The 17,790-nt window shown below is 36.4% G+C and overlaps 1 protein-coding gene across 1 annotated transcript; it reads left to right on the forward strand.

The window, feature by feature from the left end:
- Positions 1-1,677: 1,677 nt before the first annotated feature.
- Positions 1,678-15,692, forward strand: LOC109113602 (probable E3 ubiquitin-protein ligase RNF217). The gene is given in 7 exon segments (XM_019126414.2): positions 1,678-2,653; positions 9,818-10,048; positions 10,194-10,358; positions 11,946-12,058; positions 12,060-12,145; positions 12,911-12,982; positions 14,804-15,692. Coding segments are annotated over 7 exon segments (1,614 nt in total). The 5' UTR covers positions 1,678-1,786; the 3' UTR covers positions 14,884-15,692.
- The last annotated feature ends 2,098 nt before the right edge of the window (positions 15,693-17,790 follow it).

Below are 17,790 nucleotides of genomic sequence, written 5' to 3' on the forward strand. Positions count from 1 at the left end.
GTATGTCACGTCACTTTCACTTTCACTTTTAATAATAAATAATAAATAATAAATAATAATAATAATAATAATAATAATAATAATAATAATAATAATAATAAATAAATAAACCATACATAGCAACTACATAGCAACATCCTTGCAACCACCCAGAAACTCTTTGGCCTCAGGCTAATTAGTTTTTCTTCCTTAATCTTTGTATCCAACCTTTTGTATCCACTTAGGCACTTAAAATGCCAGAAAATATGAATATAGATGTCTCAAGGCAGAGGAAGGGAGGGACTCTTTGCTTCTACAACTCAGATGAGCCTCTGTGTAGCACAGGATTTGGTTGCTTTGAACGTGTGACGTGTGCTTGAATGCATTCTGTGACATTGTGACCCTTCTTTGGTTCATCACAGATAATAACAGATGGTCACTCCTTAGAATTTTTTAAATTAGCCCCCTAACAGATGGATGTTTAAGCATGACAAATCTCTATGATTTTGATTTATTAATTAATGACGGGTTTGTGTCACGCTTTTATAAATTGCCACAGAACAGTGCCTATTTGTCAAATATGTTCAGTTTAAAAAGCCATCTTGGGAAGCAGTACACTTTCTGTTATTTCAAGGAAAGAATAGCCTTTTTGTGTTTAGATGCGCTTGCATAATATGAAGCAAAAAGTTGCACTGTTTATTAATGCAAATTGATATATAAAATGTGAAATTCTTAACATGCTACATATGCTGCCTACATGTAGGCTTTATTGTATTATTCAAATCTTTAGCAATGACAACTGTTTTTAATTTCCTTGTTGTTTGTAGATTTTTCATTTCTGACCTTACATGGCTTAAAGATGCTGTTAATGTGCAAATATAATCAGGGACCCTGGGGCCTCTTTATCCTAAAGGAGATCAGCAAGGTGGGGCAGAATGATGATTCAGCTTGTACAGCTTGCCCAAGTGACCTGTTACCGGGTTCATTTACGGTTAACTCCTCCAAAGAAACATCACACTCAGCATTTGCTTATGTCGTTATTTTTCTAACATTCTTAGCTTCTGAAGCAGAACCAATCTAAAGCTTGCAAATTGAGATTCGTTTTTACCTTACGCTCTACCTCCCTCTAGTGTCTAGACACATTAAATTAATCAAGATAAGACAGACACTCAACGATTACATTATAGCCTACATAAAATTAATCATTCTCAGTGTTGTAATAAAATCAAGAAAAGTTATATTCGATTTTATTCAGTTCTAAGAAGGTTCAAAACTTGTTGTTGTTTTTAATCATGTTGCTGTTTCATTCGTTTAGTTATGTTTATAATAAAATAATAATAATAATTAGCCTATAAAAAGAGAAACGTAATATTTTTTTCTGTAACAACATGCCGTAAGATACTACTATTTGTATAATCTGGCCTATTCTAATTGTAATTATTATAATTAGATACGCAGAGCATTTAATAGGTTATGAAACAGTACTCGTTTTCACCTACAGAGTGAATTTATTGATTCTACTACGCTGAAGGATTCTATTAATATTCATAAACAAAGTCTTACGTCAAATAGATATAACGTCAAAGCTGCCTAATTAATATTCATAAGTTAACCTTGTGCCATTGGAACGTTTCAGCGCAACGTCAACATTGCTTAATTAATATTCATGAGCAGAGGCTTAGCCGTAGTAGGATTCGTGATTTCGGACCCGGAAGTGGTGTAATAGTTACCCGCTCTGTGTTTAGTTTGTGAGTTTGAAAGCGGACTGTGTGTGTTTTCGCACAAATGGAAAGTTGACCGCTTGGGAATGGAAGATGAGTCTTCCGTGTGTGTGAATGTCACCGCTCAAAATATGCCTGGTTGTACTGGACGCGATGGGGAATCTGTCCATGTATCCAGCGGGACGCGGAGCACTGATTTCGGCCGGGATGCCCGCCGCAGCGACGCGAAGGTGCCATCATCATTATCGTTATCCTCGAAGGATGTTTTGGAATTTCATAAACACAAACATGAGCCAGGAGGCAATAATAAAGAAAATAACGAGAGGGAAACCATAAGAGCCGTTGACATTTTAAGGAGGAATTTTGGTTCCACTATCAGAGACCCAGAAGATCCCAAAGACCTGGAGAAAGTAGGATTTGACATCACACTGAACGATTTGGGTCATGAGAATGATGATGAAAGGATGCAATGTAGCACAAAAAGTCTCCAACAAAACATGGAGAGCAACTCAGGACTGGGAGATCCTGATGGGAATCATCATATTGATTATAATATTGATTTGAAGAGTGGTGAAGATCCCAGCCTATCAAAAGAGCATGTTTACTGCACCGTATACTGTATTGCCAATGATAATTATAGGATACCTGTTGAGAAAACAACATCTGATCATCAAGCTACATCTTTATCACCATCATCATCATCATCATCAGATGTGCTGGTTTTACCTCCCATCGACTTGCCAAATTCAGAACTGAACCATGATCACTATCCAGAGCCCTATACAGTCTCTGACCTGATGCTGTCTGGATTAAACAGCTCTTATAACACTGACAGCAGCTTATCTGTTGTTTTAACCTGTCGTATTTGTCTTGATGACAAACAAACTGTACCGCTACACTGTTGCAAAAACGCAGTTTGTGAAGAATGTCTGAAAAGATACATCATCTCACAGGTATCCACACCCATACCATCTCAGTTTTCCTTTCTTTTCAGCATTGAATAAAATCAGGGATGTTTCTTTGTTTGTGTCTACAACCACCTTTAAAGTGGACTGATGCAATCCTAATATGCCTCTACGTGCCAGCAATGAGAATCACATCCTGCTGAAGCTGTGAAACGTCTGTCATCTTAATGTGCTTTTCTGTCTTTATGCCCTGGTATAAGGATGGTAATACTGTGATACTCCATGATTACATGTTTATGGTCTTTACAAGGTAATCTAAGGTGTTTCGACAAGCATGTTTTGTTGGAAGAGCACCTGTCAGCCAGCCTGATATTTGCTTTTCTTAATTGTTTGTCTTCTAATTATAGCATGTTTCTGTTTGTTAATGGAGAAGTTCTCCATTGTGTTTGTGAAAACGTTCTCAGCCTGTCCTGTCCCGCTTTGGAGAAGTGATGCGTTTCCTGTGTTGCTTGGTCTGGCCCATGTGGTCACCATCATAGACTTGGAAATGTTAGTTTTAGTCATTTTAGTACTCCCTTTCCCGCAGAGCAGAGGCCCTTGTTGTGTAACACAATACAGTCATCTCTGTGTGATATAAACAAAACAAAAACATGACCATTCCTGAGTTCCTCAGAAAGATACATGACACACCAGCATGTGTAAAAACGAGTCTTATCAGGGCTTTGGTTAAACTTGAAAAAAAATTTACTTATTTGTATATTTAAACAAATTCAGATTAGGCATGGTCATCCAGGCATTTTTATTTTGACGTTTTGTGTTTTGGTTTGCATGCGGTACTTTAGCTAGACATTTTGCTTGATAAAAACCTCTTGGACAAGTTAATTCTGTTTAAAGTATTAGACATTTAGATTGGCTGTTGAAATTTTAGATAGATCACTCAAAAAATTTAAACAATCATTTGCCCAACCTAATTTCATTTCAAACCTGTATGACATTCTTTCTTCTGTGCAACACAGAAGAATTTGGTCTAGAAAAGGAAAAGGTCAAGAAAAGTTTTTGTTTGTTTGTTTGTTTTTTTGTTCTACCCAGTGGCAGTGAGTCATGTCGCTGGCAAGGGGAGGAAGAAATTGTGCTGTAATTGATTGCTTAATCACTGAGCTCAGCCTCTCTCTGCCCTAATTACATTACATGACTGTTTGCTGGAAGGTCTGTGTGCGGTTTGCAGGGAACATAGAAACAAATTTGCCCTTCTGGAGCGATCTTGGGGTCGTAATCAAGTAATGTTAGTTTGACTGTTGCTGCTCTTCTTTCAAATCAGATTTATTGCCCCCATGAATAATCTTGGGGGTCAGGCAGAGGTTGTGGCAGTGTTTGGTGAGCTCACTTGGCCTGTTTAGCTGCAAGCCTAGACCTTTTTTCTCGTCTGTGTTCTGGAGTGCACAATTATGATGATGATGATGCTGCCAAAAAGAATTTTGTTTACATAGCCGCTTGCAGATATATCGCCACTCCTCTCATTGTAGCAGCGTGTGTTTTTCTATTCATGGATATACTGTAAAAAGCTGATTACCTGTAAAACCTGTCTGTTTGAATCGTATCCAATGACAGCTTTACAGCTGTGTACAGCATCATAACAAGGTGACATAATACATACTGTAAGTACTTTGTTTCTGGTCCTGGCTACTTGAAAACATGAAAACATCCTTTATGTGAGCATTAGGCTTACAAAAATTTTAAGTGAAGTGCAATCTATGACTAGATTTGGGGTTTTTATGTTATTAGTATTATTTAATTTAAAGGGATAGTCCACCCAAAAATACATTTCTGTTATAATTTACTCACTCTCATTAGCCGGGTTTCCATCCAAAGTTGCAAATTTAACTTATGCGCAAAATTGGAATATCGCACAAAACTTTTGCGAACAAGCACCGTTTCCATCCAATGAGTCAAAAAGGACAAAATCGCCACTTCCTGATAAAACATGCACTATACATCACTAAAAAAAGTAGGAGAAGCTACTGAATATAATAATTTTCATATATAGGCTAATAAATTACTTGCACCTCAGTACGAGCAGAGAAGAGAACAACACAATGAATGTGGTTATTGCTTTCGGAGATGGATGATGTTGTTTGGAAATACAGTCGTTTAACAGTTCTGGGAGGCAATTATACAGAAATACTTTGATGACAAACTTTGCTCGGACTAGGGCTGCACGATATATCGAAATATCGCAAATGTAAATATCGCAATATGCATATCGCAAAGGCATGCGATATCTGAATAATTTCAATAATAGGCTACTTAAATCAAAACGTTGCAACCATTTTATTTTGATGCATATAGCACAGGATTGCTTGACGATAAAAAAGAGTTAAGTGCAATAAGTTGAAGAAAACAACTCTTTGCTGTCTCGTCTTGCTGTCTGAGTCACACCTGAAGCACGTGCACAAGCCGCATCTCGCACAGTGTCTCTTCAGTTCTACACAAAATTATATCAGTAGTACCCATCTCGACGATCATTCTCATGAACCCCGCTGACTTTAATTTTATGGACTGTTGCAACTTTCATCAAAATATCTTTCATTTTCGGGTGAACTATTCCTTTAACATTGGAGTTTATGAGTTAAGTTTTCCCTTTTGTTGTATGATTTGAATGATCATTTGTGCGCTTATCTACTTTTAAATGTGACATTCATCAATCCTGCTTTCATTGCAGTCAGTTTTAGGCCTGTGGTGCATGATTTCAAAAGCAATTTATATAATAAGAATATATGAGATCAAATGAATGCTGTGAATATGGTTTGTAAGCAGATGAAAGGAAAGGGCGATCGGTTAATGTGCACTTTTGCTGAAGAGAAATGGAAAGAGGTTTGCACTACAAAAGCCTAATTTAAATAGCTAATATTTAACTTAACCAAGCCACTGTTTCTCATTTCAGCCCTTTGTGTTGGGTTTGGCAAATTTGGCGGCTGGTCTAAATGTCAGAAGCCTATGGCAAGGCCATTTGATTCATTCTTAGGAGTAATAATTCAGAATGCTGCTTGCACTGGGTTTATTAGTAGTTTACTTATTATGCTTGAAGAAACTTGGATAGTCGTAATGATATCAGTTGACATCAGTCTCATAATGTGACTATTTATTAATGCTTTTGAAATGAATGTGTTATGTGCAATTCAAAATTGAAATCAGAATGAAATCAAAATGGGATCCAGAAGTGTAATCTTTCATTTATAATTTATTAAAAAAAAAAAACATTCATGTTGTTGGTATAACATGTTTATGGGCAAGTGTAAATTGACCTTTAAACATGTAATCATACCCACCAATAACATATAGGGTATTTCATCAAATAAGTAATTTAGGAGTTTAAGATCTACAGATTTATTTAGATTTTTGTAGTAAATATTTTTAGCAGCATTGCTTCAAAGGAGATGAATAAAGAGAACTTCTCAGAGCTGTCTAATGTGCTGACAGCGTTTGGCTCTGTAAACTATTTCTGAGAGTTTTTGTCTTTTTACATGTATACCCTTTAAAGCAGCACTGCCACAGCCATCAAAACACTGCTTTTATTACAGATACATAGACTTCAACAATAAATTACTGTCAGACCTCAAAACGGCTGCTCTAAGTAATGTTTCCATTATTATGCATAAACTGTGACTTCTTCAGTCTGCTATTTTTGATTGTTGCTTTAGTAAAAAAAGCTTGTGTTCAGCATCATGAACGTATCAAGTTAAAAATAGTTCTGTATTTTTTTTTTTTTTAATGTGTGATCCAAGATCCCTTCTTTCCGTTCTATTTTGTTGTTCCCTGTCCAGCTGTTTTTGAACCTAAGCATGCAGTCTGTGTGAATTCCTCCCTAAACAAACTCAGTGTCTGTTGGACCCTAATCATCCTAATTATTCAGGTTTTCCTTAAGACAGACTAATCATTCAGACATGAAGGTTTATACATCCCAAATTTCCAGAAACATTAGATTAAAATGGCAATAATAGCAATTTTTTATATAAACATATGATGTGCATATGTGTTGTGCATTTATTTAAAGGGGTCATATGATGCAATTTCAAGTAGGGCTGCACGATTAATCGAATGCGATTGTCATGCACATTTTTTTAGTAAAGCCGGTTCTGTAATGAGCAGTAAATCATCATCATGTGCTTTCAGATGGAGCAGCATTTACTACACAGAGCCGTAGTTCTCTGACAAGTTACGCAAGAAAATCGCAGACAATATTATTGCGTGATTATGAAATCGAAGATTGGTAAAAGATTTACTCTGTTAAAAGAAACATTTACAGGTATGTCTGCTTTGGCATTGTAAAAGCAGCATTTAAAAGGCACAGTACTGGATTAATGCCTACATTTTTTTGAAAATGTCTTTCTGCTTTTGAATTTTTGCTTTGATGTACAATATATGCCTCAATAGATTTAATATAAGGAATCAGATTGTGTGAGCTTTGTTAGAAGATTTGTATAGTTGGTTTCACTGACCTTTAGTGGACTTGCAGAAAAACTAATCCATTTAAATGTATGAATGTATACAGTTTCTGCTCGACCTAATATTACTTACAACCTACGGCACTTGAGATGTATGAGATGAGGTGATGCAGGAAATCTGCTCAGAAAATAAAAAATGTTCAGTTACTTTCTATATTGACATGCAATTTACACCCTGAGGTGTGTGACCCGCCACTCGCTGTTCAGCTTTCTCACAGTTTCTCATACGGTTTGTCCTGCATATGCAGTATAGTTTTCTTAAAAGTCATCTAAGGATAGGACTACTCTTCTAGATTAAGGTAATCCGTACCTGGTTAGTGCTAATATTAGAAACTAGATATGAAAGATGAGTGCCACTAGTAAATTTTCATGTCTGTTCTGCACTTTTCCCACAACAATTTGGTTGCCGTCTTATGTTGACTGAGTGTTTACTGTAATAAATCTAATTTATTCTTAGCAGGCATGTGGTCGGCCTCAAAGAGTGAGATCTCCACTCTTTCATATCCATTAAAAAGATATCTCCCCCCGAGAAGATAGCCCACCTCAAGAGGTGGTGCTGGTCAATCAGAAAACATGTCAAAGTTAATAGAGAATGCCAGCATGTGATATGGCAGGCTGAAAATCAGACTCTCTATCCATACTGAGAGGATGGTTCATGCCAGCCGTGGGTGCTGAGTGCCGTTATTGTGCTTGCTGCATGGTCGGCCCATTAGCAGCAGACTGACAGGTGTAAAAAGAACCGTTGGGTGGCCCCGGGGGAGTTCTAGCACTGCTGTCACCAGTTGGTGCCACGTACTCAGGTAAGGGCTCTCATGGGAGTGCCAGATCTCATTAAAATCCTAAAGTAAACTCCAAGCACACCGGCCTCTCAGAATCTCACCTGCTGCGAGCACAAGACGCCACACAATCAGCCACGAGAGCCCTTCTCTCAACCTGAGCATTGTTAGTGCTGTTTACCAAAGCCATCCTTTGCATTAGTCGGGTGCATCATTTAAAAATGACTCCAGCAGCATCCCCAAACTGGTACAAGCCTGTTCAAGCTGAAGTTACATAAATTAAAGCTGTGTCCCTATACATTGTGCGCTCAACCATAGTGCACAAGATTGAAAAGTTTATTTTGTTATCCATCATAGGAGTCTAATAGGCCCTTTCCTTAGCCTATGTAAAGAAAGCTGGAACAGTTGAGTGCATGAGGTGTCCAATATTCCATGATTTTGTTTGTTAGTTTTTTGGATAAGTGCATCATCTGCTTATATTTTTAATTGCACTTGCTGGAATTTTTAGTGTTACAACAAAATGAAGAATATTGCACAAGTATGCAAATTGGGATGTGCCTTATTTTACTGTTCTCACTGAGGTGATTTTGACATTTTTGGGGGGGCATTTTGCCTTTTTGATTGGACAGTGTAGAGAGGACAGGAAGGGAAGTGGGAGAGAGAGAGAAGGGGGCGGGATTGGGAAAGGTCCGCGTGCCGGGACCTGAACTCGGGACATCCAAAGCACAACATCGCTGTATGTTGACACGCTGCTCACAAGGCTGTCAGTGCCGATGATTCTGATATTCTTAAAAAAAAAAAATCTCAAAGTGATTCTTTTTGTGTGTAAATGTATCCATTTAGCCCAGCAATCCTCAAATCTGGCTCGCAAGATCCACTTTCCTGTAGAGATTAGCTCTAACCCTAATCAAACACACATGAGTTTGCTAATCAATGTCTTCAGGATCATTAGAAAATCACAGGTTGGTGAGTTTAATCAGGGTTGGAGCTAAACAGGAAAGTGGATCTTGTGAGCCAGATTTGAGGATCCCTGATTAAGCCCAACTGTAGTAGGCTAAGCTAAATTTATGTACTAGTTGAATATTTGGTCTTAAATCAGATTGCATTGCTTTCAGATGATTAAAGGGGTATGATGGCAGATTTTATTCCTACTGAATCGCAACTACCCAAGACTTGCCTGATTTTACAGAAGTCTCTTGACCAGTCCCTTTTCTTTGTCACCTCAGATAAAGTCCCCTAAATGCTGTTGCCTGAGCATAAAAATAGGAGGGTGGAGAGTAGATTATTTCTTTGTAATGGAAACGCTCCGTAATCCTGTCATCCCAGAGGGGGGGAGCGGAGGAAGATGGGTGGGGGACCAGAGGCAGGACGCACAGCAATCCTCTCACAAGGGGAGGTGCTGATAGTCATAGTCCCGCAGCTGTAGGGCTACACCAAAGCCCTGTTATGTGAACAATGAGAATGAAATGGATCTCACTGATCCATGAGATCCCTTAACTCCCTCTAGGTGACTGGGAAAGGTCATTCAACAAGGGTACATTTATCAACAAATCATACCGCATTCAACCTGTGCAAACTAGCCCCTAGGGTTCGTTCCTACCCGCTGAGCCCTCTTCAGTCACGTATTACCGTACTTCAGTGATTGTTTGAGAGTTGATTGTTGACTTAGAAGGACCTCAGGTACAATGCTGCTTGTACAGTGGCTATTTGAGTAGCTTGTGTACGTAGATCTTTTGCACTTCCTGCTTGCTTCTGTCCTCGCTTGTAATCACTGATTAAAACCCATGATTTCCAAGAACACTAAATCACACTCCACACATCACAAACAAGGTGGATTACATATTTAACTGCACTTAGAGTCATGCAAAGGTTTACCACTGCATTAATGCTGTGCTCTTTAACATATTTGCCTGATTGCATGTTTTTTTTTTAAGGTTCACGTGGGTCGGGCACACTTGGTGTGTCCCATCACAGAGTGCAGTGGTTTCTTGGAAGAAAGTTTGGTGATTTCGCACCTGTCCAGTGAAGAGTTGGCAAAATACAAGTACCTCTTAGAGCTGAGCAGACTGGACTTCAGCACAAAACCGTGTCCCCATTGCAGCCTGTTTACCTCACTGAAGAGTCATAGCCAACAGATGTCCACCAAGAGTGAACATAAGTATAAGGTCTGGTTTTTCGCTTGTTGTCCATTCTGTAGTTACAATGTGGAATTATGTGTCTAAACTCTGACTTTAAAAATGACTTTGTTTGCCAAAAAGGCTTTCTTGAATAAGCAAACTGTGTGTCTGTCTTTTCAAATATTCCACACAGATTCAGTGCACAAAGTGCCAGTTTGTCTGGTGTTTCAAATGCCACGCGCCCTGGCACGAAGGCCTGAAGTGTCGAGACTACAGGAAAGGAGACAAATTGTTGCGTCACTGGGCCAGCGTCATCGAACACGGCCAGAGGAACGCTCAGAAGTGTCCACGCTGCAAGGTAATAAACATGCTCTACAAAAATTTACTGTACGTATACGGAAAACTAGATTTTCATTCATTTTCGGACATGGAAAAGTTATTACTTTATGTACTGTAATCCAATGTTCATAATACCACATTTGGTATGGTATTAACATCATAAACCATGAGTATATTGAAGGGTTAGTTCACACAAAAATGATAATTTTGTCATTAATTACTCATCCTCATGTTGTTCCAATCCCGTAAGACCTTTATTCATCTTCAGAACACAAATTAAGATATTGTTGAAGAAATCTGAGTTTTTTTATGATCCTGCATAAATAGCAACAGAGCTACCACATTCAAAGGCCAGAAACGTAGTAAGGAGTCGGACATCGTTAAAATAGTCCATGTGACATCAATGGTTCAACCGTAATTTTATAAAGCTATGAGATTACTTTTTGTGTGCAAAAAAAAAAGAAAATTATGACTTTATTCAACAATCTCGTCTCTGAAATTGAAAACTTTTGTAACATTATAAATGTCCTTTTTTTTAAACTGTCTTTTTTTTTTTTTCAATTTAATGCATCCTTGCTGAATTAAAGTATTAATTTTCTTAAAAATAAATAAGATCTTTACAATAAAGATCAATTTGTTAACATGGGTTATATATAAGATAATATCTTGAATCAATTTATGTTCATTTAATACATTAACTAATGTTTCTTTATACAACTTGAATACAAGTTTTTATGTTAGCTATTGCTTTACCTAATGTGAGAAGAACCTTATTGTGAAGTCTGACTGAAGTCTTAAAGGTACAGTAGCAAAAACAAGCCTTCTTAATTTTATTATAATTATAATTAATTTTGATTTTAATTTAATTTTAATTTAAGTTTGAGAGAGGTGGAAAACTCTTCTATCACTATTTTAAGTACACAAATCTTTTACTGGCCTTCAGGGGGAAAACAAAATGCAGTGTAAAATATGCCCCATATAAAATTAATAGGAGTTACATACAGAGTCATTGTAAAAACCGAATGTGAGATAGTGAAGAAGGATTGTGTTTATTGTGTGTTTTTCTTTTCCTTTCCTCTTGTCTAACTTTAATTACGGTCTTGGGAAACATGGCATTCCAGTCTTAAAACTGGGGTCTGGGCAAAGTGATCCTGAATTTAAGTTCTTCTTTCCACTGACACAATTGCAAGAGATCAACAAGTTCTACAAGGCGTTGCTGTTTTCCATCCAGACATGTGCATTCATGGTGCTTTGGAGGATACATCATAATATGAGTGTTTGGCATAGTGTACATACCTGAGCCAGATACCTAAGGGCTTACCAAACATATTTCATTTGAGAACCTTCCCTTTGTGAAGGAGTTTCTCAACCCATAATACTGAGAAGTGCATTATTTGATGGAATAATTGCAGTGTAATCATTGTAAATGATCATTTTGTGAGCTCTAGGCTTTTACTAATTGAATTTGTCAGTTGCTGGCCCAGATTCAAGAAAATTTGCCCCACTAGCTCACGTCTTACTAGAAAGTAGAAAAATAAATGTCTGGAAGGTGTATCGCTGTGAATTGATTACTCATTTCCAAATGATTTCTTCTTTATACCAACAGATCCACATTCAGAGAACAGAGGGCTGTGATCACATGACCTGCACGCAGTGCAACACTAACTTCTGTTATCGCTGCGGGGAGAAGTACAGGCATCTGCGTTTCTTTGGGGAACACTTCCAACCTGAGTGTGTTTGGATGCAAGTACCGCTACCTGCCTGAGAAACCCCATCTGCGCCGGCTGGTCCGAGGCTCTGTTTGTAGTGAGTTTGCAGCAAAGAACACAACTTGATTTATTTAAGTTCTATTGGAGTACTAGGGGTTGCTTTGGAAAAATAACATTTTACTGTATATATCAATGTTTCCTACTGGACTCAATCACATTTGGAAATGATAATTCTTTAACTGTACATTTTTTAGTTACAACTAGTTAATTGGCCATTTTATTTTGCCTTAAAAGAAAACCAATTAACATCAGTGTACAGACATACTGTTGTGCGTGTGAATATATACAATTGTGTATATAACTGTAAAGTTAAATATGTTTATATTTGTATTTGTATACAGCTGTACAACCCTTGCAATCATTTTTATGCAGACAAACTATATGTTCACTTCTAGGTTATATCACAAAAACAATTGGTTCTGACGCAACTAGAGCACCTAAAGGAGCAGTTTACACTGTTTCAGACCATGCTAGTTTAGTTAACTCCCTAATAAGGCTAGTTAGTAATAGCACAAAGATATGACAGACTCTATGATCTGCTTTTAGTTTGCATATCTGTGTATACTTTACATGAGCCGGTGTTTGAGTGGCTAGTGCAACGAACCATAGTATAATACCCAACCATTCATACATCACAGACACAGGTGTTTGGTCTACAGGTCACAGGGTTCACTTTAACCTGCTGATTTACTGAGAAAGACAAATGCACTCCATCCATTTCTTTTTAGTCCAGCAGCAGATATAAATTCTAAATGTGTTTGTCTTTGTGAGCCTGAATGGTTTTCTGTTGCTCGTTTCACAGTGAGTAAAGTGCTGGTGGCTCCAGTGGTCATTGTCCTCGTGGTGGTTGTTGGAGCTCTGGCTTTGGTCATAGGTAAGGATTGTGTTACACTTCCTGAATCTCACAAAGCCTGTCAGGAACATGTCTGGGTTGTATTTTATTCCAAATTCAAAAGAAAACAGACTATGTAATTTGCTTTTTATAGCAATTTTGTCAAATAATTGTAACATTTTAACATTAAGGCCTTTTTTTAGTTCTATAGTGAAAATATGAATGTTGTTGTGACATGAAATACAATGGTACAGTGGCCGAGAGAGCTCAATGCGCTGCAAATGAAAAAAAACAACCAAATAAAGAAACTCATTGCAAATAGGCACAGACCACATCGGAAATTTATAAATAATTGCCAAAAAAACTAACGTGGCTGGGACATATTTATCAATGTTTGCTCTGAAAGGTGAGATTTTTTTTTTTTCAACATCTTGATCATACGAATCCTTTGATAATGATATTTTTTATTTATTTATTTTTTTTATATATATATTATTTAGCCTAAATAAGCTGCCAAAATACACAATTACTATAAATGTGAACGCATGTAAGCTGGCTAACCTACTTTACAACTTCCCATACAAAAATTACAAATAAAATATTTACAAATAAATAAAACCACAAATTAACCATGGATTTACTACACTAACCATAGTTTAACCATTGTATTTGTACAACTGTGGTTATACAAATTGTAATAAAAAAAAAAAAAACGTGGATAATTTTAATTTTGTTGGGGTAATTTTGGCATTGTTGGGGTCCTCCCTTTGTGGTCTGTACTTGTGTTTCTGTATTTGGTTGTGTTGTGAGTATTTGCAGCACGTTTCTTTGTTTGTGTTGTGAGCATTTGCAGTGTGTTTTTGTATTTGATTGTGTTGCCAATATTTGCAGAGCATGTGCTGTCAAACTGATGAAGATGTTTTCTTAATTTGCTGGTGCTTTTTCTGTTTGCATGTGTTTTCTGAAGTTGCAGCGCGTTGAGCTCTCTCAGCCACCATACAATGGTTTTATTTCCAAATTCAAAAATGTGGAAAGGCAATATGCAAGTTGGGCATATTGGGTATCATTTAACTGTCTAGTCCAAGAAATGTATAGTTTTATATTATAAAATGTAATTATTGATATGCATCTTGGCAATATTTGTTTTATTGTCATTAATTTATGTATTCATATACTAATTTAATGTGGGGGTTTTCAGTATATAACAGTAATGAGATTCACTTTATCTCTAATAAGAACATTAAAAAGTCTAATGAAATTGCATGACATTACATTTTTAAAAAGTATCTGAAAAACAAACTCACAAAATTAATTAGACACATCTGGGAATAAGGAATTTGAGGAAAAAACCCTTCATAGTCCTGAAAGTAAAAAATAAAATCTTTATAGTCATGAAAATACAATTGAAGAATGAATGTAAAATTAATTAATAATATTTTTTATTTTTTTAGACTGGTTTTCTGAACAAACTACCTTTGTCTTTAATAAAAACAAAAGTCTGTTATTACTGCTGCAACACACTCTACATACTGCATTTTATGGTTCTGTTGTAAACGGCAGAAGGGATTTGTTCTCCACTTCTGGATGCAAAATATTTTAGCAAAACACATATTTTAGTTAGAATTATTGTGTGCCCCAATATATCAATATACCATACAAAAATAATTTCTAAATATAAATAGCTCAGCTTCCACAGAAGTTCTAAAACTTGCAGTGGATAAAAAAACTGTATTTATTACGTACACTGATCCTATATATATATATATATATATATATTTGATTTGGTTAATTTTTCTTAATTGGATAGATGAGTTTCTTGATTTAAATCCGAGCCGTCCTGTGTTGTGACTGATCTTTCTGCAGGCTTGTTTGCTTTGCCTATCTACTACACCTGTAAGAGGAGGAGGAAGCGCTCACAGGGGTCGGGCCGCTGGCTGTGCTGATTCAGCTCGGGTCATCCTGCTCAGGACCTGGACACACAAACACCCTAAAAATAGCCCTGGGTGCCAAGTGACCGAACACTGGCCACTTAGATGCAGCAGTTTTCCTGTTCTCTCATGAATATCCTCAATTGCACAGTGATCCTTTCCTCCACATGCCGTTTTTGGCATCGTGATCAAAGACTAATTGAGGAGATTCTGTTTTTGGTATGTTTTATTTATAAACCCCAAACAGATTTGAATTCAGTTCATTTTTCAGAATGGAACTATAGACTGGTAATAATTTCCTGCAGGATGTGTTATGCAGTGGAGCCACACAGCGTGAATGATTTTGTCCTTCAATCTATTTATGACGTGCATCAGATGTTATAATCTGTAAGCGTTTAGTGATTGGTGATAGGGAGTTGATGAATTAATGTCTGTCCCTCTTGATCCCCTCTCTATTCCTCCCTGCCCTTCATGCTGTGCCAACATCCGCAGGAATTTGCATGATCAACAAAACACGTTTCTGTCTACTGCACTGTGGAAAACAAAGGGCCCAGAATTACAGGGGACCCGCAGCTCTACACCAAGACGTGTACTGTAGGTCATCTAGGTCATGCAAATCAGTACTGTGTCATGCAAAAGTGTTCAAGATGTGCACAAATCTAAAGCTGTAAACCAAACTCAAAATACACTGTGGGGTCAACAAGACCACTCTGAGACCACTTTTGAAAATGCAATTTTGAATCTCTTTAATTTAATATTTAAATTAGTTAACTGCAATTGTTAAGTTAATAATATAATTTGTAAAAATCTGAAATGTTTTTATTAATACAAATTATATTATCAGCATAACAATTAGAGTGAAATAAAATTAAATTTACATGAATTGAAATTCTCTGATAATATAATTTGTTATGATTAAAGCATTTAAAAAACACATTTTTATGTTAATATAAGAAATAAAATGTATGTATGTAATATATATATATATATATATATATATATATATATATATATATATATATATATATCTGTTTTTATTACAAAATTTATTATTAGCATAACATACAGTAGTTAACAGTGAAAACAACTGAAATGAACTGAAAAACTTGAATTTGGCCATATTATAATAGTCTTTTTTTAGAAGTTCTGGACTGTTTTTAAGTCAGTATGAAATCTAAATTCACCCTATTTACTTAATTTATATTCAGCATCTTATTGTGAATCCTGATCATGTTATCCAGAATGATTTGAGAATCCAAAGAACATCTCACCATCTGTAGGAGTTCACATGATTGACATCAGAAATATGTGACCTAGAAATGAAGAATTGTTGAGAATATTCATAATGCTGACTTTCAAACCCCACACTGAATCATAGTGCATGCCTTACACCTTGAACAAACTGCTGGATGCATAACATTTTCTAATCAAGTGTATATTATTCTTAGATATGTTCATTCAAATTTCCATAATATGGAAACTTTGACATTCATTTCTAGTATGTTTTAGCTTTGCACACTGAGATGTAGCCACTGAGCGGCACACTGCTCAAGACTATCAGCCCAAATAGGTGTCCCTTTGCTGTATATTGCACAGTGTTATAGATTCATATCCACTGTAATCCATTGCCACATGTTGGGTTTATTTCAGTCTCATGCTGTTACAAAAACGAATACTGTAGCATGTCAACAAGTATATAACCTTGACCGTTAGACATAGTATATTAGTGTACATGCAATGAAATTGAAACAAAAGGCAACCCCTAAAGCTTCAAGTCCAACGTCTGTCCCATGTTTTGATATGAGCTTGCCATGTAATACTCAAACAAAGGTTTATCTGGAGGAAGGTTGCAGGAAAGGTTGTAACCATAGAAACGTGGTCTGGCAGGAGAATCAGGAATATGAGTATTAAGGCTTAGAGATACTCATTTGGGAAATCCCCATACAAAATCATCAATGCAATGCTACCTAATTCAACTCTCTGATTATAAGTGGTTGCCAGGTTTCATTTCAAAGCTGTTATCCATGGGATTTTGGAGACAATCAATTATGAAGATGCACTCAGTCCGGTAGTGAATGCCACTGTTATTCTCAGGGAGAATTTCGTCACATCTGCTACACACTGCTTTTTCACTCCAGTGCAGATAACTTCATTATCTGTACGTATATTGAGGAAGACACAACAGAAATTGGTCGGAATGTTAACTTGGGCTGTTTTTCGACATGCTAACATTATAAACCAAAAGCTTTGACTGCCGGTGTGGTGGCATTGTTTTTATTTATTTTATTTTTTTCCACCAGAGATGGTGCCTTTTACCAGTGGGATTGAACTTTACTTAAAGGAACTCTATAAATGAGTTTATTTTGTATATTTTGAGAGCACATCTGCTGTGATTGATTTTCAAAGACCGTAATATTTTATTCCCTAAATATACTGTAGTATGTGTCTGAATCTATACCACAACACCTGTTACGTTTGTGTTTTTTTTTTTTAATGCACATTGTGTTTTTTTTATTTTTATTATTATTATTATTGTTACATTTGCTGCTGCACTTTATTTTCAGATTTAAAGAGTCGATTCAGGCCTGCAGACAGCAAATATATGTCTTTATCATATTTAATTAAGAATTAAAAGGAGCTGCCAATATTTGGTCTCACTTGGCTTTTAATTAGTGGTGTTTGCTAAGAACAGTATCACTATTATAATTGCTCATACTCAGGGTCAGTGATCTGGGAGGGAAAGACTATATTATTTTGCCATGTATTCCATGCTCACAATTTGTGCTACAGATTCTGTTTAGGGTTAGTAGTTTAGTTTTAATTTTAATTTTTTTGAAAGGAATACTTTTATTCAGCAAGGACACATTAAATTAATCAAAAGTGACAGTTTTAAAGACATTTATAATGTCCCAAAAGTTTCCT

Source organism: Cyprinus carpio, chromosome B20 (assembly GCF_018340385.1).
Source record: "Cyprinus carpio isolate SPL01 chromosome B20, ASM1834038v1, whole genome shotgun sequence".
Classification (NCBI taxonomy): Eukaryota; Metazoa; Chordata; class Actinopteri; order Cypriniformes; family Cyprinidae; genus Cyprinus; species Cyprinus carpio.